Source organism: Notolepis coatsorum, assembly GCF_963971535.1.
Source record: "Notolepis coatsorum genome assembly, chromosome: 16".
Classification (NCBI taxonomy): Eukaryota; Metazoa; Chordata; class Actinopteri; order Aulopiformes; family Paralepididae; genus Notolepis; species Notolepis coatsorum.
Genome location: NC_140180.1, coordinates 46,547,227 through 46,573,679, shown reverse-complemented (window position 1 = coordinate 46,573,679; position 26,453 = coordinate 46,547,227). Strand labels below are relative to the sequence as shown.

Below are 26,453 nucleotides of genomic sequence, written 5' to 3'. Positions count from 1 at the left end.
GTCATTCAATCAGATCAAGGGTCTAACTTCATGTCCCGTCTCTTTGCTCAGGTCCTCCAGCAGTTGTCTATCCAGCATTGCCCCTCCTCTGCCTATCATCCAGAGTCCCAGGGGGCGCTGGAGAGATTTCACCAGACTATCAAAACAATGCTGCGGGCATATTGTACGGAGTTCGACAAAGACTGGGATGATGGAATTCCTTTGCTTCTGTTTGCTGCTAGGGAGGTAACCCAGGAGTCTCTTGGCTTCAGCCCGGCTGAGCTGGTGTTCGGCCACACAGTGAGGGGTCCTTTGAAACTGCTGAAGGAAAAGTGGTTGGCTGACCAGACTCCTTCCTCTACTAATTTGTTGGACTATGTGTGTGACTTCAGGCTTAAGCTTAGTAGAGCATGTGAACTAGCGAAAGAGAACCTAAAGGTAGCCCAAGGAAAAATGAAGGTGTGGTATGATAGGCGGGCCCGACATAAGGTGTTCTCACCGGGAGACAAGGTGTTGGTTCTCTCGCCTATTCTTGGGTCTGCATTACAGGCTAAATACAGTGGGCCATACTCCATTGAGCGCAAAGTTGGTGAGGTCGACTACTTGATTAAAACTCCCGACCGCAGGCGCAAGAGTAGATTATGTCACGTCAATATGTTGAAGGCGTACAATGATAGGGCTTAGGGATAAGCCTGTGGCTGTTCTAACAGTTTCTGCATCTCCTATTGTAGCCGACTGTTCTGTGTCGAAGGAGATTTCTCAGGGCCGGTTGCCAAACACCCAGATACTAGGTGACTTGGACTCACACCTGTCGTACTTACCACTTCCTGAGCGTACGGATGTGGTGCGCCTACTTAGACAGCATACACGTTTGTTTTCTGATGTCCCTAGTCGTACTAATGTACTCAAGCATGACATTGATGTTGGTAGTGCAGGGCCAATTAAGCAACATGCCTATAGGGTGAATCCGGAAAAACGAAGGATCTTGAGTAAGGAAGTAGACTATATGGTGAGACATGGCATTGCGGAGCCCAGTTCTAGTGCGTGGAGCTCCCCCTGCCTGCTTGGTGATAAGCCAAACTGCACTACTCTACTATAGAGAAGGAGGCGCTCGCTTTGGTTCTTGCCTTGAACCATTTTGATGTTTACGTGGGATCCTCCAGTTTACCCCTTGTTGTGTATACAGACCATAACCCTTTGGTTTTTCTTCGCAGCATGGTGAATTCGAATCATCGTTTGATGCGATGGAGTTTGTTCCTCCAGGCGTATAACTTGGATATTCGCCACATTCGTGGGAGGGACAACGTGCTAGCAGACGCCCTCTCACGATCGTAGTACCGGTGTTTGTGGTACCCGTTATCGCTGTTGTGGTAGAGGCCCTGACAACTAAGGGGTCACAGTTGTTTTTGTTTTGTTTATGGGTTGTTGTGTAGTGGTTGCCTCTTGGGCAACCAGTTTGGTGGGGGAGGTGTTATGTACTAGAGGCCTGGTCACTCCTGTGTCACCAGGGCAGGCAGGTGAGGGCTGCCAATTAGCCAATTAGTGCTGAATGGTTACCTGCTGGGGAGCTTCAAAGGCAGACCCAGAAACACACATGCACGGTCTGTGCCTAGTGAAAGAGCTGTCAGGTTCTTACAGTCCTTGTCCGTTGGGTTACCAGTACATTAGCTTATAGTTATATTAGTAGTTCCTTGGTTTAGTAGCATTTTTGAGTTAGAGCACAGGGTTTTGGTGTTGATTACACATAGGTTGCGTACCCATGAGCCAGGGTCGTAACAATAATCTATATATGCGTTTATGCCAATGACTCACGTTCTATGAATTACTGCAGAAAACGATAAAAACATACTTATATTCTAGAAGGTATTTTTGGAAGAATCTATGAATGAAAAAGTATAACGTTCCTACATCCTGAACGATAGATAATCGATGTTGAATGGGCCATAGTAATGTCAATTTAGCAATACAATTTAAAAAGTTATAGCCCTGCAAAGAAGGTGAACATCTCCATAGGCTTAGAGTGGTGGCAGTGAGCCTACATTGATGAATATAACCGTGGCAGGGAATGTGTTAACAATTGTGTGTATTGAGCCTTACTGTATTGTACCCATTCTGCAATCTGTTAATAAAATATTCATTCAATCAATTACCGTGCAGATTGATTGATTGAATGAAAGTTTTATTAACAGATTGCAGAATGGATACAATACAGTACGGCTCAATACACACAATTGTTAAGGGGATGCAGACCAGAGAAAGACTTCCGTCTTGTTTACATCAGGGTCCCCCATTTTCAATTCATAATGAATTGTAAGTAAGGGTGCAACTTGCTCCGTGCAATCCATTCTTTGTGGATCTAGCCCTTGGTATCTCATGCACTACGTCCAATGGCCGGTTAAGGTGAGGTCCAGTGAGGTTAAGGTTAGGTCATGGTAGGGGTGGGTTTATACATGAAAATCCAAAATCCTGCAATCTTATCTTTCTGTTTACAGTAACAGTAATTGATTTAAAGATTAAATAAAATGTAGCTGATACCACAATACCTTTTTCAGACCCACGATACGCATCTATTCCCGGTAAAATGCACTGCATTTATGAAGCGATTTTATTTATCTATAATTTGTTTCGTAATGAAGAGAACATTTTGAACCCGTTTTACTTCGTCCATTGATTCTTTGATTTCAGTTTTGTCTTAAGGTGATTCATGATCCCTTGTGAAGGATGTGTTTTAGTATGTGCCTATACCGTACAAATACACGTTTCGCAATTATGCCACAACAATGTGGATTCTGTGGAACGCCCTACCCAAAGCTGTAAAGGAATGTGAATCCCTGCCCACATTCAAAACCGCTCTTAAAGAGCACCTACGGGAGGCTGCAATTCGAAACTGGCCACCGTAAATGCCCAAAACCCCCACCACCTCCTAATAGACAGTCTCCTCCCCACCGCATGTATATATTCCCTCCCCGCCGTATGTATATTTCTCTCCCACCCACCCACCCCCTCCTAATGTACAGTCCCCTCCCCATCATATGTATATACTCTGTCAGGATCTAGGGGTAACAGTACTGTATATTTGAATACCGTTTATGTCACAAATGTATCAGTACTAAATACCTATATGTCCCTATGCCATAAATGTCATGTATGTTGTGTATGTCATAAATGTCTATATGAATTGAAAATGGGGGACCCTGATGGAAACAAGACAAACGTCTTTCTCCGGTCTGCATCCCCTTAACAATTGTATGTATTGAGCCGTACTGTATTGTACCCATTCTGCAATCTGTTAAATAAAGTTTTCATTCATTCATTCATTCACACTGTGGCTATACCATACAAATAGGGCTGGGCGATTAATCGATTTCATTGATTAATTCGAATTCATGATTTAGGACGATTAAAAAAAAATTAAGTGAAATTCATCTTGGTTTGATAATTTGTTTGTAAAAAAAAACAATGAACAATGATTTCCTTGGCGTTTCTAGTTTTTAAGAGAAAAAATCTATGTAAATCGGATGTGGTGTGAAAATATCTGAGATTATATTTTTAGGCCATATCGCCCAGCCCTACATACAAATACACATCACACTGTCTATACCGTAAAAATACACATCACACTGTCTATACCAGTGGTCAGCAATAGGCGGCCCGCGGGCCAAAATTGGCCCGCCAGCAATAATATCTGGCCCGTCAGATTATTTTGAGAATATGATTTTTGTTATATATCAGACCGACTATAGGCTAGGCTATTATATTTAAGCTATAATGTCCAAACAGAGAAACTACCACCACCTAAAGAATGCTTAGAGATGCTCGATATTGGCTTTTTTACCTATACCGATATTGTCCAACTCTTAATTTCCGATACCGATATCAACCAATACCGATATATGCAGGGTTTCCCCACCCCAAATTTTTTTATAATTTCTGGTAATTAACATTACATATCTCTTGTTGTGGAATTAACACAACATTATGCATACTTTTGACAATAAATAAAATCAGAATTTATTCTTACTTGCTTGCCTGGGTAAATAAAGGTTATAGAAATGTTAAAAAAAAAAACGATACATATATTTTTCGATATCACATTTTAATGCCGATATCGGCCGATATTATTGGTAGGCCGATAATATCGGACATCCCTACTTATTATACTTTGTTGTATCCACACTGATGGCTTTCAGGTCTGCAGGTGCAGTAGAAGCTCATGGGAACAATTTAATTTCCATTTCAAAGAGTTCCACACTCAAACCTATTCTGTGTGTGATGTGCATAATTATTTCCCCAGCCGTCTAAATAAGCACCTGTGAATAAAGCATGTTTTTTAGGTATTAAATCCAGCTTTTGACTCAACACAGCTTCTGTAAGGTTACAGTGGGATTGGGTTTCTTCATTGATCACCTATCCTTATCATTATTCAGTCATTCAATCTTCATTTAATCTCGAACGATCAGCGTTTATTATAAATAAACTTATTGTATTAATACATTCAGGTTATCATGCAAACAGCGGGAGGGACTGACGGAGAGAATGTGTGTGTCAGTACGTCTAGTTTAAATATGCATGTTGTTTGTTAGATGATTTATTCATGAGCAGTTATTTCTAAACTGCCGGTGTGTCACAAGTGTTGACAGAAGCACTACTCTGTGTTCAGTGCAGATTAGAACATGGAACAGGAAACTGGCAGAGTGAGCTCAAGCGATGCCTGGGTGAAGGTTAGCCGCTAGCAACAAATAAACCCTATGTTTGTGTGAATGTGTTGCCAATGGGTTACTTCTCATGCATGTTTTTCTTCTCCTTCCTGTAGATTTTGACCCGAACCTTGGCATGATGAACCCCATGATGGGCATGGGCCCTCCCCACACGGTGGATCTGCCCATCATCAAGGAGATCATTCACTGCCAGACCTGCACCCTCTTCCCTGCCAACCCCAGTAAGTCCCAACACCTCGACACCTGACTTCTACTATACCCAGGAAGAGGGAGGGAGGGAGGTAGATACATTAATATTGGGCCTTTCCTCTGTCTCCTCCCATGTTCCTGTACAGCCAATAACCTGATCACCTCTGTGTCTTGCCAGTCCATATTCTCCAAACCCAAATCTGTCACAATGTCTTTGAGTGGAGATGTGTTTGTGCAAGTTTGTACTGTATATTTATTTTCTCTTCTCTGTCTAACTAGCCATAGAATAGACCTAATTCATTTTTTTGTACCCTCCTGGGAACTCCCCTGTAAGATCTCTGTAGTTGTTTTCATTCATTTAAATTGTTTAATTGATTTTCTGTTATGTACTGTACCCCTCAGTGTCATTGTAAATTAGAGCTTGCTCTCAAAGTCTCAATGATCTTTTGAGATTAAAGAAAGAAGAGGAAGAATGCTATTCAAAGATCTCTGGTTCAATTCTAAACTACTCCCTACAGCAGGCTTTGGGAATTCACAAACCCCTCAACAACAACAAAAGTCATTAAAACAATTCCCTTGACAAATATATTTTCTCTCACATATTTGAAGCTGTACCACTGTCTGTGTGGGTGTGTTTGTCATAATATGTCACAAAAAAGGCTGTCTTGAAAGGTCCACACCACATTCTAACTGAGGCCCACATCACATGTAAAGACTACATTCTAACTAAGGCCCACATCACATGTAAAGACTACATTCTAACTAAGGTCCACATCACATGTAGAGACCACATTCTAACTAAGGTCTACATCACAGGTAAAGACCACATTCTAACTAAGGTCCACATCACATGTAGAGACCACATTCTAACAAAGGTCCACATCACATGTAAAGACCACATTCTAACGAAGGTCCACATCACATGTAGAGACCACATTCTAACGAAGGTCCACATCACATGTAGAGATTACATTCTAATGAAGGTCCACATCACATGTAGAGACCACATTCTAACTAAGGTCCACGTCACATGTAGAGACCACATTCTAACAAAGGTCCACATCACATGTAAAGACCACATTCTAACGAAGGTCCACATCACATGTAGAGACCACATTCTAACTAAGGTCCACATCACATGTAGAGACCACATTCTAACAAAGGTCCACATCACATGTAGAGACCACATTCTAATGAAGGTCTACATCACGTGTAGAGACCACATTCTAACTAAGGCCCACATCACATGTAGAGACCACATTCTAATGAAGGTCTACATCACGTGTAGAGACCACATTCTAACTAAGGCCCACATCACATGTAGAGACCACATTCTAGCTAAGGTCTACATCACATGTAGAGACCACATTCTAACTACAGTATATTAGGAGGGGGGGTGACGGTGGCTCAGGAGGTAGAGCAGTCTAATCTTCCCGGTTCGATTCCGGCTTCTCTTGGCAGCGTGTTGAAGTGTCCTTCAGCAAGACACCCCAAACTGCTCCTGATGAGCAGGTCGGCACCTTGCATGGGCGCCTCCGCCATTGGTGTGTGACTGTATGGGTGAATGTGAGGCATAATTTGCAAAGTGCTTTAGATAAAAGTGCTATATAAACGCAGTCCATTTATAAAAGCAGTTATAAATCCATTTAAAATCTATTTAATCGAATTAGTCTATGGAACTAGGATGGAAAAGGAAGCAACACTTTTCTGAAGATAGCACAACCCTGAGGCTGAAGGTTCAACCCTGAGGCTGAAGATTCAACCATGAGGCTGAAGGTTCAACCTAGGGCTGGGCGATAAAACGATAGCGATAATTATCTTGATATATTTGTCCTATATATATATATACATGAAACATGGTCGATAATAAAACATTTTATTGTGACCTGCAACAGGGCAGCTTTAAAACCAGAGACGGTGGACAGACTTAAAGCAACTTAAAGTAATGGCTTTGCTTGTCCAAATGACAATACTGACCAAATTGAGATTTATTTTTCTCTTGTTTATTTTGGTTGCTTTCTAATATAAAATACAGTTTTAAACCGTCTGTACACAGTAGTCTCTGTGTGCTAGCAGAGCTAGATAGATAGAAAAGAAACTAGCAGAGCCAGAACTGTTCAACTCCCCTGGAGCCACAGTCACTTTTTTTGGTACTTTCGCTTTCAAACCAGCTGCAGCCTGTGAGTGTGAGGGGATGTAACACTAAAGATGGCTGCAACGACAAATAATAAAATAAAATAAATTATACTAATAAAAATATCGATAATTATCGATATCGAACGATATGAGATCGGGATAAAAATGTTGGCCATATCGCCCAGCCCTAGTTCAACCCTGAGGCTGAAGGTTCAACCATGAGGCTGAAGATTCAACCCTGAGGCTAGCCCCTTTCGTGACTGTGATGCACGCCAACAAGGTTTGGCCGTTAAAACACAGTCACTTGCTCCTTAACACATTGCCCGCCGGGGGTTATGCCCATCTTATACCCCTCTCTGCCAGCGCTGTAAGCCTATGGAGATGTTTACCTTCTTTGCAGGGCTATAACTTTTTAAATTTTATTGCTATATTGACATTACTATGGCCCATTCAACATCGATGATCTATCGTTCAGGATGTGGGAAAGTTATACTTTTTCATTCATACATTGTTGTGTTAATACCTTCTAGAATATAAGTATGTTTTTAATATTTTCTGCTGTAATTCCAAAAACGCTAGTTATAGGCCCAAACACATATATAGATTATCGATTGCCGTTTCTTTCCCATACACGCTATATTAAAAAATTCAAATGTATATGATCGGTATATGTAGCTGAGGGGTACAATTCCCTGACTGTATTGTTAGATATGATATTTAATACCACTACCTCATGTACTTTAACTTCTGGCCACCCAGTACAAGATATAAGTATGATGAACACTTTCCCACCTGATGAAACGAACCAACACAAATGGACCAAATCGAATATTTAATACAGCAAAGGGTGTACACAATATTCACTTAATTACATTTATGATTTGAAATGTTAAGTATGCACTTTTATGGCAAATGAGTATTCGTAGGTAAATCAACATTGAATGTCCAATCTCTGGTTGCGCAGGGAGTAAGTATACAACCTGGAATATTTAGGAAACGATAGCGATAGTACTTAAATAATTATAGCTGGATACACTAAGGGGGGGGGGGGGGTCCCGCTGGTTGTAAGACAGTAGGAGGGGGGGGGGTTAGAGAAGTCGCTGGCGGTATCCCATCTGGCCGACGGTGTCTTGGGAGAATCCAAAGTCTTAGACCCAGTGCCCACAGAACCTCGGGCCGTAGACGAACACAGCTGGACCCTCTGTGGAACGGTATCTGCCGGTCCACAACGGAGAGACGTGGTGCGACCTCACGTGTAGAGCGCCGCCTCACCTGTAGTCCTCTCCGGGGGGTAATTCCAACACTCGACAGTGTTGGCCTTTATCCATGGAATAATCAAAGCACATAAAGCATAATCCAAGAGCCGTGGAAGGCTCGCCGTCGTCGGGTAGAGTAATCCAATATACAGGTCCAGTCGCTCTTGACCCGGAGCTCCTCGGATGCAATCACCACTAGGGGTCTGACCAGCCTGGATAAGCGTCCAGATAACGTCAGGAACGATGGGGGTACTGATAACTGTAGAACTCGAACCGAACGATGCACCATACATAAATAGACTATTATTAGCTTAATAGAATACGTCCAACTCGACGGTATGGTGCCAAACTATGACCATTCAACTATTAATCTACACGATATCTCAATGCCTATTCTGGGCCAAGTAGGCCCTACTACACCGCACGTGCTTCGTGGGGAGGCTTTTGCGTCTGTCACTCTGTTGGAGGGTAAAGAACTGGACTAAAAGAAAGTTCTACTTTACGAGCGTCATATATATATGCGCTATGAACAAATAGTACCACACGTATTTCGCCCGGCATATTACTGCGCGGAACCGGGGGCTGCCTCGACATGTTAGGCGGCACGATTGAACTTGAACCTAGGGGTATGGCAACCTGGCGCCAGGTTCTAGTCCAATGGTAGAATGAAACTATTATGGGCTGTTTAGTAGAAACGGGGATATTCAATGCATATTGTACAAGGAATATACAGGGGATATCAAACGATATACAAATACAATTAAATATATATATATAAATAAATATACATATTCGGTTTAATCTGATCCTTCACAACAGTATACATTATGCTTAATCATGCGTGGAGGAAAGGGGGGGGGGGGTCGTTTATAATTCCTTGATCATCAGTAACCGCTTTATGTAGGTTGGGTGGATATATTGATCAGATGGTTTGCAAACAAGGAAATGCACAATCGGGTTGAAAATAACGTTATATTCCTCTTACCAATGAGACTGGCGGTGAAAGATCCCAATTATACGACGCCGATCGCCTAGGTCCATTTCCGGTTTGTATGGCGCAATAAACGTCGAAATCATATCGATTATTAAGTTTAGAAAGCGATCCATATGTACATGGTGTCTGTCGGGAGTCCCGTAACGAGATGTGACTGCCGGATGATTTTCCTCGATGCACTGATGCCATTTCCTGTTTTGCGAGTGTAACTCGCCCGACCATCCACCAGGCAGCGGTATTGAGTCGTCGTTGCAGTCACATCTGGGGTCCAGCTGCAGGACCGTGGGTGGGTATATGAATTATGAATGCCATGGCGAAAAAATTAAATATTGATCTCAAAAACGCTGTACATCGATCCTGGCAGACAACGCATGGCGGCCAATAACGCTGGAAGTGTTAATAGGAACGCAAGCAATATTCACCCTGATGTACTGGTTTTGGACGAACGGTTCACTATACACGTATCACAGAGAAATTTCAAAGGTACTCGCAGTTGCACAAGGGTTTCACACAAAAATACGGGATGGTTTGAAAGCTCGGCGTTGCTAATAAACATTTAAAATAATTTTTATAAACGTGTAAACATCACCGAGATCAGTGTTTCATCAAAATGGCTTACTCTTTTTCTTCCGCTTTGTGACATGCCGGAGCGCTGTGATTGCTGGGCGCACCAGGCATGTGACAATATCAGAAGAAGAGAAGAAGCCAATCACAGCGCTCCGGCTGAACCGGCAACTACTCATCGCTGCTACATTAGATTGCTACACCCAGTCATCAACATTCTGTGTAGACTCTTTTGGTATGATTTAAGCAAAAACAACAACCAACAAACATCTGGAGGGCTGAAACCAAGTGCAGACATTCATAAAGGTGCTGAGATGTCATTTAGGGTATCGAGGAGTCCACATTGCAGCGGCAACGAGCACAGAGCACTCCTCTGTATTGGCTAGAAGGCATCCACATTACAGCTGGCTGTCTCTCACCCCGGAAGAAGAGCGCTTCATGCGTGTTGGACTGTGGACTCTTGGAGAAACCTAAAGGACGTTCATGTATATACGGCAGTGCCTTCTTGGTAACACTGGTAAGGAGTACAGCAGTTCTCTAAAGTTATTTGACTATGTTTACATTCTCATGTCACGGTTCAATTTGTTTATTTGATTTATTTGCATTGATGGCTACACTTCTGGTGGACTCGGTCATGATTTGTCAAGAGAAACGAATTTAGAAAACAAGTATAATTTCTGGTGCAAGAATATTAGATAATATCTTCTCTCACTGAAAGCTCAGAGGGTTCCAGCAGAATATTAACCTGGAACCATCTCCTCTGAAAGAGAAACAAGATCCCCGCTGCTGCACCCAGATCAGTATCCCATGCTGCTGACGGGGCTTTCTGTCATACAAGATGAGGACAGAGTGAGGAGACGAGTGTTACAAAATCTTTGTTGGGTCTGAGTGAGGTTGTCTGTTTCTGGATCATCAGAAATGGTTAAGAGGAAGGAATACAATATAGATGCACTCTCATCTAACATCTCGATGCAGCTACTATGAATTTGTCTGCATTAAATTATTCATTATGGGTGAATTGATAGGGTTGATGTGCCCACAGAATACAAGGACTTGGACAGCACCACTGGAAATCAAATCTGCAGACGGAATAAAGGAGATGATGTACAGTAGGCCCACGTGTATTATGGGAGGGGATAGTGAGGCTTCTTGGCAGCAGGTTGCATACGGTGCCCATCACAAGTAGTCGTTCCCTCTAGCAGACGCACTTAGCCTGCATCCCTTCTTACTGACCTTTTAGATGAACGACTGCAACCCCACAGCTCTGTCTAATCGCCCTTTCTCTTTTTGGTGTGCGTAGCCTAGATGTCAATATGCATCCTCATCAATCGCTCCCTCCTTTCCCCCTCCTCTCCAGTGCCTTAACCCTTTCAGGGTGTTCTTTTTTAATTCTATCCTGAAATTCTTGAACATAGCTTTCCAGCAGCCTGAAGCCATTGTTCCAGTACATCAGAATCATCAGAATGTTCACTTTTCCAGATTGTATATTACATAATGAGATTGTACTGTACACCTCAAATGGGCCATTGGTCAACCAGGAGGTCTAGCTGGTTGCTGGGAGTTGGAACTCCAGCGTGGATGGCGAGCACCATTACCATCAGGTTGGTGAGGTTCAAGCACGGTTGACCTAACGTAGGTCCCATGTATGTCAAGATTAGCTTCCACGCTATTATCTTTAAATGTACCATGGGCACAATTTTCCCATAAGCTTGCTTTATTCTCATGAAATCTCAAATAAATGGTAGAATTGTTTAGATTAGCGGCCGTAGGCTGCATTATTGGGAATAGGTGTAGGCTACTACTAACCACAATGATGTGAAGGGCTTTCCTCTGACATCCTGCTAATGAAAATAGTAGAAGAGCAATGCAGAATATAATGTCAAGTGGACCTAATTAGACAAGTAGAGACTGGTGCGTACAATCATGGTGCAGGCAGGTGTGCTAGATTCTGAAGTCTCCTGCTAGAGATTTCGTCTTAAGTTTACAAATAAATCAAATGTATTTTACAAGTGATGGGTTTCCTGGAGACGTCAGTGTCCTCTTCATCTGCACCACAGCTGGAGGGTTAAATCAGCCAAATGCGGTCCAGAGTAAACCAGGGCAGGCAAAAACAGGGTAGCTGTTGCCATGTCCAACCCGAGAAAAAATGGAAAATAGAACATTACCGCTTGCTTCCATGATAACTTGTAGTGCTTCCAGTCATTGCAGTGGCAGGTACTTATTACTGGAACAGCACAGAAATCAGGCATTTTCTTTTTAAAGTGGTTACTGTAAAGTAAAAGCATTCCACTGCCCACACACGCTGTGTTCTGTTAGTTTGTTTACTTCTGATGAGCCAATGAGCAACAGCATACAGGTTACGTCACATATATAAGTACTGAATATTATGTGAAATGTCAAAGGCGTCAAAGGTCCACTTTACGCTAGTGTCATAAAACAGGTTACTTAAAGGCATGGTGCACATACATATAAATACATATAATACATTCTATGACATCTCCCCTTCAGGTTTTTTGTGTTCTTTCTTGTAACCAATAAATATTGCTTGAGCATTACTAAACATTCAGAACCTATACATATAGTATGCCATTAACGTCCATTCTCTTTCCTTTTTTTTCTCTCTCAGATTTAACCTAATCACAGGTTTGCTCAGTCTGCCAGACCGGGTATATAATAATAGTCCACCCTGTGGATCCGGTGGTCGGACACAGGCGGCCGGTGAGACAGTGTCAGTGGTGACTGTAGGGTCAGGTTGCTGTATAGCAACTCCATGTTGTTGTTCATCTGGAGCTAGAGGGTGCGTCTCTCCAGCTGGTGCAGGGACGTACTGCAGGTGACGACGGTTGCGTCTCAGTGCTGCTCCCTGTTGTGTCTTGATGACATAAGACCGTGGAGTGATGCTTTCTCCAGTTATAACAGCGGGTGTTCCCCAAGCTTTTTGATGGTCTAGCTTCACAAGGATAGAATTGCCAGACTTCAGGGGGGCTTTGCTCCGTGGCGATGATTAAAGTAGAAAGCTTGTTTCTGTTTTTCCATTGTATCCTTACTCTTGACATCTTCTAGATTAGGCCATTTAGGCTGAAGGTTCGTCTCGAGTGTTGGAAGCATTGTCTTTATCTTCCGGCCCATAAGCAGTTCAGCTGGGCTCACACCTGTGGTGGTGCATGGTGTTGACCGGAAGCACATGAGAGTGAGTAGAGGATCCTTCTGTTTTAAAATCCTCTTTGCAATTTGAACTCCTCTCTCGGCATGCCCATTCCCTTGGGCGTTGTGTGGACTCGAGGTAATGTGCTGAAAGTCAAATCCTCTAGCAAACTCCTTAAACTCCTGACTTGCAAACTGAGGCCCGTTATCGGACACAACCTCATCTGGACAGCCAAATCTTGCAAAAACTGTCTTTAGTTTTAATACAACCTGTGAGGCTGTGGTTGTTGGCATGTGAAGTATCTCGAGAAACCTGGAGAAGTAGTCTGACACAACGAGGTACATGTGTCTGTTATATTCGCACAGGTCAATAGCGAGTCTTTTCCATGGCCGCTCAGGTAGAGGAGTTGAGATGAGAGGTTCCTTTCGCTGTGTTTCATCTCACAGCAGAGCAGACAGGCCTGAACTTTCCGTTTGATGTCAGATGAGATCCCAGGCCACCACACAGATGTGTGAGCCCGCTCTCTGCATTTTGTCAGACCCTGGTGTCCATCATGTATCCTGTCTAGAATATCTGTTTTCAACACATCCGGAATTATCATGCGGCTTCCCCTTGTAACAATTCCAGTGTATTCAGACAGTTCACTTTTGACAGGAAAATACTCTCTGACTGTTGCTGGTACATTACTGACATACTCCGGCCACCCGCACTTGATATACTGCAGCACCATCTGTAGCTTACTGTCAGCTGCTGTAGCTGCCCTTATGGTGTCAAGCATATTATATATATATTTTGTATCTACTTTTTCTCCCCATTTTTTTATTTTTTTTTCTCCCATCCCAATTTCGTATTATCCAATTCTACCCTCCCCTGTCTCGAACGTTGTTAGACCATGCCTCCCACTGGTCGGCTGCAATGTGGACCAAGCCTTGCATCACGTGTGTCCCCCGGTACACGAGGAGGCAGCTGTCGCATATTTTCACCTGAACAGCGCAATCTCTCAGTGGCGAGGAGTAACGCGTGGGAGGCTCACACTGCCCCCGCTACTTCCTGCTTCCGCCGCACCGGCGTCACCAAACCGACCTGTAGGAGTCGCTGTCCACAACGTCCAATCCCCACCCACCGGCTTTCCCACCCTCTAACACTTGCCAATTGTATTAATATGAACGACCGGCCAGCCGGTAGCAACGCCGAGAGCTGGGCTCGAATATATATATATATATACTATATATATATTATATATATATATATTTTTGTTTTTCGTTTATTATTTTTTTGTGATTTGCTAATTGCATCATTTCAAATTTTGATTTTAAATCGTTCAGCCCTATCAATAATGCCCACAACTATACGGTCACGACTATGTTCATCTTTGTTCACTCCAAAGTCACAGTGTTCTGACAAATCATAAAGAGCTCTAATAAACATTTCAGCTTTCTCACCGGGCCGCTGTCCTCTCAGGCGTGGAAACAGGCGTGCTTGTGAATTACATTCCGTGGTTACGGGCAGCCATACTGGAAGAAAGAGATGTATACAAACATTCTGTTCAAGGCCTCTATTGTGTGACTGAGGATGCGAAGATTAAAATGCACAAGTCAGTTGCGAGCCGCATCATTCGGACTCGGATTCCTTTTATTGTCGCATCATTCGGTACCTTTTACAGCAAAAAAATTGTGAAATTCTTGTTGTGGTTCCTCGATCATAGCAGCATCCAATAATATAAAATTAAAAAAATTTAAATAGCATTGGAATAAAATAACAGCAAGATGAATATATACAATTCTAACAAAGTGTGCGGATAACAGGATGTGCAGTATGCAGATATTACACTATATAAATAACAAAACGGCTATGTACAGTTCCAACAAGAAAATACGCAAGTATGTAATGTGCAATGAGGAATGTGCAATAATGAGCAATGGTCAAAAATTCAATGTGCAATACAATATATAGCAGCAGCAACAGTGTTTCTCAATAATGTAGCTCTGAAACCTCAGAGCATGTCAACCTCGTCCCTTGGCCATTTGCAATTGACACACAACACAATGTTGGTACAAATAAACACATAGTGGTAGGTTACAAAAGTGGCATCGTTCATCCTTCTGCACTAAAATGCGCATTTACTTTAAACCACTGTACACAACCAACCAACCAACCAGTGAAAGTAATGGTAACAGTCAAGTTATGCAGTCTACAGAGCACATCTGTTGAGGTTGTCTCCAGGGTATGAAATAAACATTTTCTAATAACAAACACATTCTAAATAGACCGCTTTATATTTCCTGTTGCAATGTTTGTTAATACAGGGGCCACAGCTGTTTCCCTAGCAATGGAACAGCAACAGATCACTCCTGGAAAGGTATATTGAGTGTCCCTCTCCTTCTAAACACTGTTTGGTCTAAGGGGTTTGGTCCTCCACACCAGGGAGTGAGGAACTCTTTGATGGTCAAATGGAGCCTGAAGCTTTCCCTCGTTTCTCTGTTTCTCTCCCCTCCCTTCCACTTCTGAGGCTGGTCTGTCTGGGAAACATTCTTCATAATCACCCTGAAGGGAGAGACTAAAGACGACCTGCAGAGCCGGAGAATAGCAGGGTTACACGCACACACAACCACACACACACACCCATGCACACACATACACACTCATACACACATTCATACACACACACACACTCATACATGCACACACACACCTATACACACACACACACACACACACACACACACACACACACACACACACTCAAACACTTTTCTTCCCCAAGGCCATACAGCTGCTCAACTCCTCCTAATCTTCACCCCATGCTTGTTGTGTTTTCTGTTTTTTTGTTACGTTGCACCTGATGTTTGTATTTTTTCATACTGTACTGTTCCGTTGTGTATTTTTTAGGTGGTGTATTTCTGTACTGTACTGTTCCGTTGTGTCTTTTATGTGGTGTATTGTCGCAGCTACCACCTGCAACGTGTATGAATTCCACCGGCCTGGCCGTGTGGCAATAAAAGGAACTTGAACTTGAACACACTCATACTCACACACACACACACACTCATACACACTCATACACACTAATACACGCATGTGCACACACATACACACTCATACACACACTCGTACACACATAAACACACACACACACACATACTCATACACACATGCACACACACACACACACACACACACACACACACACACAGTGGTAAGTGCAGTGCATGATGTTTGAGTTTCATCCGTTCTTCCACGTGGCTGATAAAGACACGTAAGGGTCTGAGTGTATGCTTACCAACTGTTTCGCCTGTTTTATTGCAACACTACTATCACCGACATCTAAGAAGGGAGATCCCCCCTTGAACGGCCCTTCTAATGTTTCTCTCCTCCACATTGCCTGCGGTGCATTTTTCCTATTGCTAGGTTTTAGTGAGTTTTTCCTTACCTTCGTGTGCGGTATGTCTGGGAGTAGGGATGTCCGATATTATCGGCCGACCGATATTATCGGCCGATATCGGCAGTCAAATGTGATATCGGAAAATATCGGTATCGGTTAAAAAAAAAAAAAAAAATTAACCTTTATTTACCCAGGCAAGCAAGTAAGAACCAATTCTTATTTTATTTATTGTCAAAAGTATGCATTTTGGTTTAATTCAACAACAAGAGATATGTAATGTTAATTTTTACTTTTTTAATTATCATATTTTGCACAGATAATGCTTACATTTAGAAAGCCTTTTGAATGCATCCAGTGAAATTATTAGTTACCTGAAATTATTCTGTTTTTTTGGGGGGAAACCCTGCATATATCGGTATCGGTTGATATCGGTATCGGTATCGAAATTAAGAGTTGGACAATATCGGAATATCGGTAAAAAAGCCAATATCGAGCATCCCTATCTGGGAGTGTTGCATTTATTTGATTTATTTTTTTTAAAAATTGACTTTATGGTGTTTTTGTTTTGTTCTTGATTTATTGTGATGTTTCTTCTTGACTTGTTTAAAGAAGACGTGTCCGGCCCATGGGGACATTAACGTGTGTTGTCGGGCCTTACAAATAAATTTGATTTGATTTGATTTGACAGTATATGGCACTGCTGCTCCTGTGGGTCCTCCTCCTTTTAACAGGCCCAGGGCCATAAAAAGGTATGTAGGTAGTCTGACTGATGGATGGTGATGGCCTGGCTTAGTGGAGCAGACAGGTGGCAGACAAACACACAGCAGGCCTCAGGGACATACATACCGGCTGGATTGGAGTCAGCAACTCTGTTCCGTCTACTTCCACTCTATTGAGAACAGCATCTATGAGCAGAACAGCCAGACAGATTATGGGTCCATCTAGCTAGAAGGAACCTCGTACTTTGGACCATTTTTACATTTACATTTAGTCATTTAGCTGACGCTTTTATCCAAAGCGACTTACAAGTTCTGTACTACAAGTCATCAGGAAGGGTACAACTCTATCAGCTGAGTAACAATGTTCATCAAAGTGTTGTGTGTTACAGTGTAGGTTAGTTTATTAGGACAGGTGCATGACAGTAAGGTTAACGGAACGTAGACCAAATGCGTCCACATTTTTATAGGATTCTAGCACATTTTCATAACAATAGCGAATATTACCATTTTCATTGAGGTTTCTTACAAATTAACAATGCTTTATGTTGTCCTTTATATGCCGATTCTCATTAAAATCTTAAATTGTACCATATGTCCCCCTTTAGACAACATATGTAACGCTACCTGTAAGATAATTAGTTTACCATTCGCGGTCGCTATACCGAGGTCGCAGTAAACAGTTTACCGCTGTTTAGATCAGGTCGAAGAATAGACACATCCCAGTAACCTGTGACCTGTGCTAAGGATCTTGGGAAATGTATTCGTGTAGTTTTCAACATTTTCACCTTTTAATTTTAAACCAATGCTGCCATCTACTGACAACAGAAAGTGTTGTCTAATCGTCACCTTGAGAGCCACTTCCGTATACTAGCGTCGCCCCAAACCCATTCTAGAGATTCCCACTTTTTACTGGGAATGGGGCGTGGCCGTATTTGGTCCCAGACAATAAGAGTGGCTGCGATTGGTCACTGTGACGTTAGTTAGGGTTAGTTTTTTTTTTTTTTTTTTCAGATAATGGTTAAAGAAGTGCGTCTTTAGTCGACGGCGAAAGATTGGACGGGATTCGGCTGTCCTAACTGGGGTGGGTAGTTCATTCCACCATTGTGGGGCAAGGACTGAGAATAGGCGGCTTCTCTTTGATGACCCTCCCGGAGCTTGGATAGGAGTAGGTCTGAGGCGGCCAGAAGATGCAGAGCGTAGGGGTCTTGAGGGTGTGTAGTTAGAGACCGGAGGTAGGCGGGAGCGGTTCCCTTTGCCGCACGGTATGCTAGGTCGAGGGCCTTGAAGCGGATACGTGCAGCAATGGGGAGCCAGTGCAGGTCCCTAAGAAGTGGGGTGACATGGGCCGACTTTGGTAGGTTTGAGATCAGGCGGACCAGTTTACATTTATTCTTAATTTAGAGAACAAATGTTTTAAGAGCGTCAGCGATGCTGAACCCTTGCTAGAGAACCAGATGCACACCATCCTTAATGTTAGAACAAGTAGATCTGCACCGAAGAGGTCCTTTTAAAGGACGTTTAAGACTTAGGAAGTAATAAAATACCTTTTAATGGGAACTATTTGGTGTGTGGATCCACTAATTTTACATTTTTTTTTTATCCACTTTTTCTCCCATTTTCTATATTTTCTCCCATCCCAATTTCGTATCATCCAATTCAACCCTCCCCTGTCACGGACGCTGTTTCTTGCCTCCCACAAGCCGGCTGCAATGTGGACTAAGTCATACATAGCACAAGTCCCCTCCGGTACTTGAGGTAACAGCAGTCGCATCTTTTCACCTGCGCAGCTCGATCTCTCAGTGGCGAGGAGTAACGCGTGGGAGGCTCACGCTGCCCCCGACACTTCCTGATTCTACTGCGCAGGCGCACCAACCGACCTGTAGGAGTCGCTGTCCACAACGCCCGATCCCCACCCTTCAGTTTCCCTCCCCGTAATACGGCCAATGTGTATTACTGTGGACGACCAGCTAAACTGAAAGCAAATGTGGAGCGCTGGGCTCGAACTGACGAGCCCAGCGTCTCCAGCATTTCGTGGCGAGTGCCTTGCCCACTACGCCACGTAGCCGCCCTCACTTATTTTAATCTTAAGGTATAATTTTTGATCCAGCACCTATTGGCTATTGAGATGTGTCTTTTTTTTTATCGTTTATTACTGCATCCTTAGTATTTCATTGATGAGCTGGGGGCCAACATACAGACCCAAGTAATCACATGTATACGCCATGAGAAACCTGATTTATTGGAGATTATATCTGTGTGGGATTAGTCATGTCTGTCGAGCCAAAGGGCCGCAGGAGAGGATCAGCTCTCTGTGGCCAAAGGGATTTCATTTTCATGCATGGATGGTTTGATGTTATTAACATTTATATCTTGTGATCCTAGGTTATTGCTTCAAGTTGTTATTATTATCCATGAAGTGAGTCTGTTCATAATTTCAGGAATTCATTGTCTGAGCAATAATGTTTTAGAATTTATTTTATTTATGTATCATAATACTGGTATTGTATCCAATGATATGACTGACAATGTGTGAATATTGTGCTTTAAATTGGCAAGCAACTTCTCCCATAGTGTGTACATTTTTGTGTACACCACAGGATATTTTGGCAAAGTCATTTGACTTTGTACCCCCTGCAACCCCCTCTAGGACCCTTGGGGGTAGTTTGTGTTAACCCTTAGAGTAACCTACGTATGTCTGAGTTTACCTAGATGCTGTGCATTGACTGAGTCACAGAAAATAAATTCGCTTATTGTTGGTCTTTGAACTGACTCTCATAGGCTGACCATACAAGCTTATATTTGGTGTGTTTTTCCTTACAGCAGGACAGTGACCGTCTCCTCTCCTCTTATATTTGGCTTATTCTTCCTTACAGCAGGACAGTGCGTGACTGTGTCCCCTCTCCTCTCTCCATGTTTGACAGACCTTCCTCCTCCGGGATTCAGGGACCGCCCTCCAGGCTGCAAGACGGTGTTCGTCGGAGGTCTACCAGAGAACGCCACCGAGCAGCTCATCGTGGAGATCTTTGGACCGTGTGGTGAGATCATCGCCATCCGTAAGAGCAAGAAGAACTTCTGCCACATCCGATTCGCTGAGGAGTTTGCCGTGGACCAGGCCCTCTTCCTGTCTGGTGAGCTATCTGGACCTGTGCTATTCATTAGTCCCCCATTTACAGTAAGTACTGACAAGGGATGAGATTTTGCTCCTTTTTTAACATAATTGCTTCGATAATATTGGTCCTCGGAGAAAGCCGTTGGTGCAAAGCCCAAAGAGAGATAGATTGCTTTAACCATTATTGAAGTCAGTTAGACCACTAACAGTGGTTTAGTCAGTGTAATAAGTTTCCCCCACACCAGCTGCAGAGCAGCAGAAGAAATGAATCGCCACAACGTGGAGAAAGTCTCTCTACTGATCATGTGACATGAGCTGATGCTTTCTTAAGCATGATCTACGCTGACTTTTAAGCTGCGCCAGTGGTTGTGTAAATTGTCATCTGGCATGTAGATTAATCATTATGCTAGGCAGGGGCGGGGCTAGGGGGTGGCTACTTGGGCTCAAGCCCCGAATGTATTCTGAAAAGCCCCGAATCTATCTATAAAAAAAAAAAAAAAATTTTTTTTGTTTTTTTTATTTTTTTTTTTACAATTCATCATTGTTACATGAAAATATGTTTGCACCAGATTTAGCAGAGGCTAATTTCCATCTGTGGTCTATCCAGCTGCTAACTGTATTTGAGTGAGTTAAGTCTTGGTGTTATGGTAGACTCAGACCTAAGCTTTAAATCACAATCAACAAGTTGACAAAAACTTAATTCTTCCACCTTAGAAACATAGCTAAAGTACGGCCATTTATAAATCAAAAGGACGCTGAAAACCAGATCCATGCCTTTATCTCAAGCCAACTCGACTACTGTAATGCACTCCTTACTGGCCTCCCGAAAAATACGATGATAACTATTTTATTGCAATGCACTATTGCATTATTTTATTCTATTTTACTAACTATTTTATTGCACTGCACTATTTTACTTTGTATCAGTGAATCATAGACGCCTGGCCATAAGAGCATTCGGAGCATCTCTGCTCTCCCACTATTGAACTTGGGGGAGCAAAGGTATGATCTTGCTCCACCACTTTTTGATTATATGAAAAATATGATATATCCCCCCCCAATATATAAATCTAACCATAACTACGTTATGGTTAACTGAGTTTTATAGTGAAAGATTGAAGGCTCTATATTGCAGGAAATTGCACGTACAGGTTCATTAAATTCAAAAGAAATCTGCAAACCACCCCTTGCCTGCCCAAAAAAATATTAAAAAAATTGAAAAAACAAAAAAAAAATTAAAAATAAAGGGCTCCTATCTGGGCTAAGCCCCGGATCTCCTACAATCCTAAATCCGCCCCTGATGCTAGGATTATGTGTGCAATACTTATCAAGGCGCTGTGACATTAGTTAATTGGCTGGAAGGAAGGGTTCAGTGACTTTGGATCTTTATTTGTTCTCAAGTTCAAGTTTTGTCTTATTTGTCACATATAAGGTACATTACAGTGAAATGCTTGATTCTGTAGGATTGTGCTTCATACAGTACAGTAAAAAAAGTTAAAAGAATAAAGACCAAACACTATACAAAGTATACAATATACAAAACTAAAGTACAAAATGCACCAAATTGCTAAAATGAGGTAGAGATGTAGTGCCAATCTTTTAGTAATAAATAGATCAAATATGGTGTAGTGTTAAAAGGTGTTTAAAGTGTCTAAAGTGAATGTTAAAGGTGCATTATTGAAGTGAGTGTGTGCATGTGGATGTGTGCAATGAATGCAGAATGGATGGGTTAGTGTTGCATAGAGTCATTGAGCAGCATCTGGATGTCCTGGGGATAGAAGCTCCTTCTGAGTCTCTCTGTACTGGCCATGATTCATGAGACTCCGGTAGCGCTTGCCTGGGGATAGAAGCTCCTTTTTGAGTCTCTCTGTACTGGCCATGAGACTCCGGTAGCGCTTGCCTGAGGATAGAAGCTCCTTTTTTAGTCTCTCTGTACTGGCCATGAGACTCCGGTAGCGCTTGCCTAACCACAGCGCTTGCCTGTTGTCAAGAACAGAGAACATTGTTGCCCGTGACGGCTGTCCTTCCAGGTTTCTTCTGTGGAATCACTCGTACCGTCTATGTTGGCGACAAGAGTAGCTAACAACGGAAACAGGCCACGGCACCACTGTCATTATGCAATCAATATTTAAGAGAGAAAATGCATATATAACTATGTAAACAGTTTGCCATATATCCATGCCTTGCAAAGCTTATTTAAAGCATTCCAATAATACCCTCTGATTTAGTGTGTGTGTCCTGTTTGAGTCAGTCTACTTATTTTCTTTATATACTGTTAGATTTGGATCAATCAGCCAGTATCACCTCTTCATCTTTTGGCTTGTGTAGTTCTGCGTTGTGTTTATCTCTTTGACGTCTTCTCATACTGGCTGTACAATCTTTGTCATTCCCCTTTAATGCAATCCGTAAACATAAGAATTCGACACTGGACAGCGTAGTACCTTTGGAATCGTTGTTTATTACATAAACAAAAGCCTCCGATGTTACCCATTTCGTATTGTCCTTGAAAAGTCTTTGATGGAACACTAAATTCATTATTCGAATGATCTCCTGTTACCCCGCTCGGTGGTCGTTGCGGCCTTGTCGTAGCCAACAACCATATCTGCTAGCCGAAGCTAGTGATGAGGTGTCACTCCCCTCCCCCACCCAGCGAGGGTGGAGAGGGATGAAAGTCTCTGATCAACGCGTGCGCTCTTCGGTGTGGTTAGTTTCTCATTCTAACTGTACCCGGAAGAAAACTCCATTATATTATCTTCGCCATAGCAACGACAGGCCCCGCCCCTCTTCTTGTTACTATGTGACGCTGCCATGGCAACTGCTTTTAAGCTTTAGTATGGTTCGATGTCGAACTCTGCATAGTTCTCTCTGACCAAATCTGCGCTGTTCCCAGTCCTTATCAGTGTTTATGTTTAACAAGCTGAACGACCTCGAAGCCCTGGGCTCTATCTTAGGGGGCTTTCTCACTAACCATTCGGGGTCGAATCACAGCGCGATCGCATCAAAATAGGGTGTGATCGTCCTACTGAGAACGCTCTCCCCCCGTCACCGGAGACGCTGATTCACTCCAAACCTGGACCGCTGGAATAGGTGGTTTCGGGTGCGCGCCAGTGGGAGCGGGGGGCGTGGTGCATGCTTGCTTGAATTTTGGGCAGATAAAAACATACAGCAACAACTGGACAATACCTACAAAAACGATATTTATGGACAATTTGGCGAGTTCAGACCTCAACCAAACAAGCATGTTGAGCCTCACGTCTCAGTGGATGAAAACATGAAGCCATGTTACAAGCACAAGACTTCCCTGGCTTGCATTAGGCCTGGCAATTTTTTTGCCATTGCTATGTCTACTATACATTGGTTTCTTGTTCAAATGCAGTGGTGCCCAACCAGTCGGCCATGATCGACCGGTAGATCAATGACATGCAATATAATTGACACAAGCGATGGGCTAATGTTAGCTGCTAACTAGTAATAAATAGGCTAAGCTAAGCGTTAGCGTTAACCCTGGAAAACGCTCAAAGCGGACTCCACGACACCAGTTCCATTCGTGAGAAAAGGGGGTGGGTTATATTGACAAGGCTTGACAACAGAGGTTCAAATATAACTTCATATTTATTGGTTATTTGTTTCTTTATATCAGCATCCAGTTTCCACCACTGTGTGTTAAACTCTTCCTGTGTTGACATTAGAGCGTGACATCATCGCTACGGCAGCTTACACGCTCAAAACGCAAACCGTAAACAAAACCCGGAGCGCACCAAGACTGCAGTGTGTACACAAACTAGAGGGGGGAGAGGGAGGGGGGAAGTTCGCACCCAAGGACTGAGCGAGGACGGAGCGGAGCTGATTCGACCCCGAATGGCAGTGAGAAAGCCCCCTTAGTCTGCTGCTAAACACATTGACTCTCTCTCTGACCGCCTCCACCACCACATCTACCTCTCTGACCTGGCACCTTTAGATGCTGTCATCTCCCCCAATATATACATTATATACATTGAAAAAACCTTGACATCCTCCAATATACGCTCTATACTGTAAGAGTTCTCTATATAAGTGTGTGTGTGTGTGTGTGTGTGTGTGTGTGTGTGTGTGTGTGTGTGTGTGTGTGTGTGTGTGTGTGTGTGTGTGTGTGTGTGTGTGTGTGTGTGTGTGTGTGTGTGTGTGTGTGTGTGTGTGTGTGTGTGTGTGTGTGTGTGTGTGTGTGTGTGTGTGTTAGAGAAAAAGGTAGTGCACACACAGAAGCTGCCACAGAGACTCTCTGGATCATTCAGTTTACAGAATAGGCATGATTTCACTTCGAATCCACTAACAGCCATTAGAGAATGGCGGAGAACGAGGGAGAGAAAATGGGAAGAAATAAAAATGGTAGCAAATATATTGGATAAAGGAAGATGGGCCATTACAATATGTGCCAAACGGATGGAAGCGGTGTAGTTTCTGTCTCCTAAGTGGGCTGTGCACTTAACAGGCTCCATCATGGATGCTGTGAGATAGCTGGGCAAGTTCTGGGCCTAAACAAAATAGTTTTCTCTCTGAATCTGCAAGTCATCAAATGGTAATGTCGGCAGCAGAATGTTCAGAACACCTTCCCCTGGTTCAATATCACCCCGATTTCTAATGAACAGAACAATATGAGCCATATTCAATCATAACATCTACATCTCCCATTGATGTGACTGTAACCTGGGCCTGCTCTAGTAATGTAGTGGGGAGCGCTGTTGAACAGTCACGCTTCAATATCTCAGATGGTACATTCCATACATCTGTTTTTCATACATACTCAGTACAGTATTCTCTCAGACCCACACTAAATACCTCACAGCTATACAGTAGTATCTCAGACCCACACTAAATACCTCACAGCTATACAGTAGTATCTCAGACCCACACTAAATACCTCACAGCTATACAGTATTATCTCAGACCCAAACTAAATACCTCACAGCTATACAGTAGTGTCTCAGACCCACACTAAATACCTCACAGCTATACAGTATTATCTCAGACCCACACTAAATACCTCACAGCTATACAGTAGTGTCTCAGACCCACACTAAATACCTCACAGCTATACAGTAGTGTCTCAGACCCACACTAAATACCTCACAGCTATACAGTAGTATCTCAGCCCCACACTAAATACCTCACAGCTATACAATATTATCTCAGACCTACACTAAATACCGCACAGCTATACAGTAGTATCTCAGCCCCACACTAAATACCTCACAGCTATACAGTATTCTCTCAGACCCACACTAAATACCTCACAGCTATACATTTACATTTTACATTTAGTCATTTAGCTGACGCTTTTATCCAAAGCGACTTACAAGTTCTGTACGACAAGACAGCAAGAAGGGTACAACTCTATCAGCTGAGTAACAATGTTCATCAAGTGTTGCGTGTTACAGTGTAGGTTAGTTTATTAGGACAAGTGCATGACAGTAAGGTTAGTCAGGGTTAGATTTTTTTTTTTTTTTTTTTTTTTTTTTTTTTTTTTTTTTATCATTTCAGATAATGGTTGAAGAAGTGAGTCTTTAGTCGACGGCGAAAGATTGGACGGGATTCGGCTGTCCTAACTGGGATGGGTAGTTCATTCCACCATTGTGGGGCAAGGACTGAGAATAGGCGGCTTCTCTTTGATGACCCTCCGGGAGCTTGGATAGGAGTAGGTCTGAGGCGGCCAGAAGATGCAGAGCGTAGGAGTCTTGAGGGTGTGTAGTTAGAGACCATTGACCGGAGGTAGGCGGGAGCGGTTCCCTTTGCTGCACGGTATGCTAGGTCGAGGGCCTTGAAGCGGATACGTGCAGCAATGGGGAGCCAGTGCAGGTCCCTAAGAAGTGGGGTGACATGGGCCGACTTCGGTAGGTTTGATATCAGGCGGGCCGCTGCGTTTTGAATGAGTTGAAGAGGGTTGGTGGCAGTGGCCGGGAGGCCAGCTAGCAGTGCGTTGCAGTAGTCGAGGCGGGAGATGACTGTTGATTGGATGAGGAGTTGGGTGGCTTCTTTTGTCAGGAAGGGGCGTATCCTTCTGACGTTGCTCAGGAGGAATCTGCAGGTTCTGGTTGTCGCTGCGATGTGAGCAGAGAAGTTCAACTGGTCGTCGAGGACAACACCAAGGTTCTTGGCGGTCGGGGACGGGGTCACAGCTGCATTCTCGATTGTGATGGAGAGGTCGGTCAGGGGGGAGGATTTGGCCGGCAGGTGGAGCAATTCTGTTTTGCTTAGGTTCAGTTTGAGGTGGTTGGTCGTCATCCAG

General features: G+C 43.1%; 1 protein-coding gene across 4 annotated transcripts in view; it reads left to right on the top strand.

Moving 5' to 3' along the window:
• The window catches only part of LOC311242748 (ecto-NOX disulfide-thiol exchanger 2-like), a 385,400-nt gene that overhangs the window by 305,662 nt on the left and 53,285 nt on the right, over positions 1 to 26,453 (top strand). For all 4 annotated transcript variants that reach the window (XM_084331769.1, XM_084331767.1, XM_084331770.1 and 1 more), the window contains 2 exons: positions 4,793 to 4,918; positions 20,004 to 20,210. In XM_084331769.1, coding sequence (XP_084187895.1) covers positions 4,793 to 4,918; positions 20,004 to 20,210 — 333 coding nt within the window. The remainder of the gene's footprint in view (positions 1 to 4,792; positions 4,919 to 20,003; positions 20,211 to 26,453) is intronic.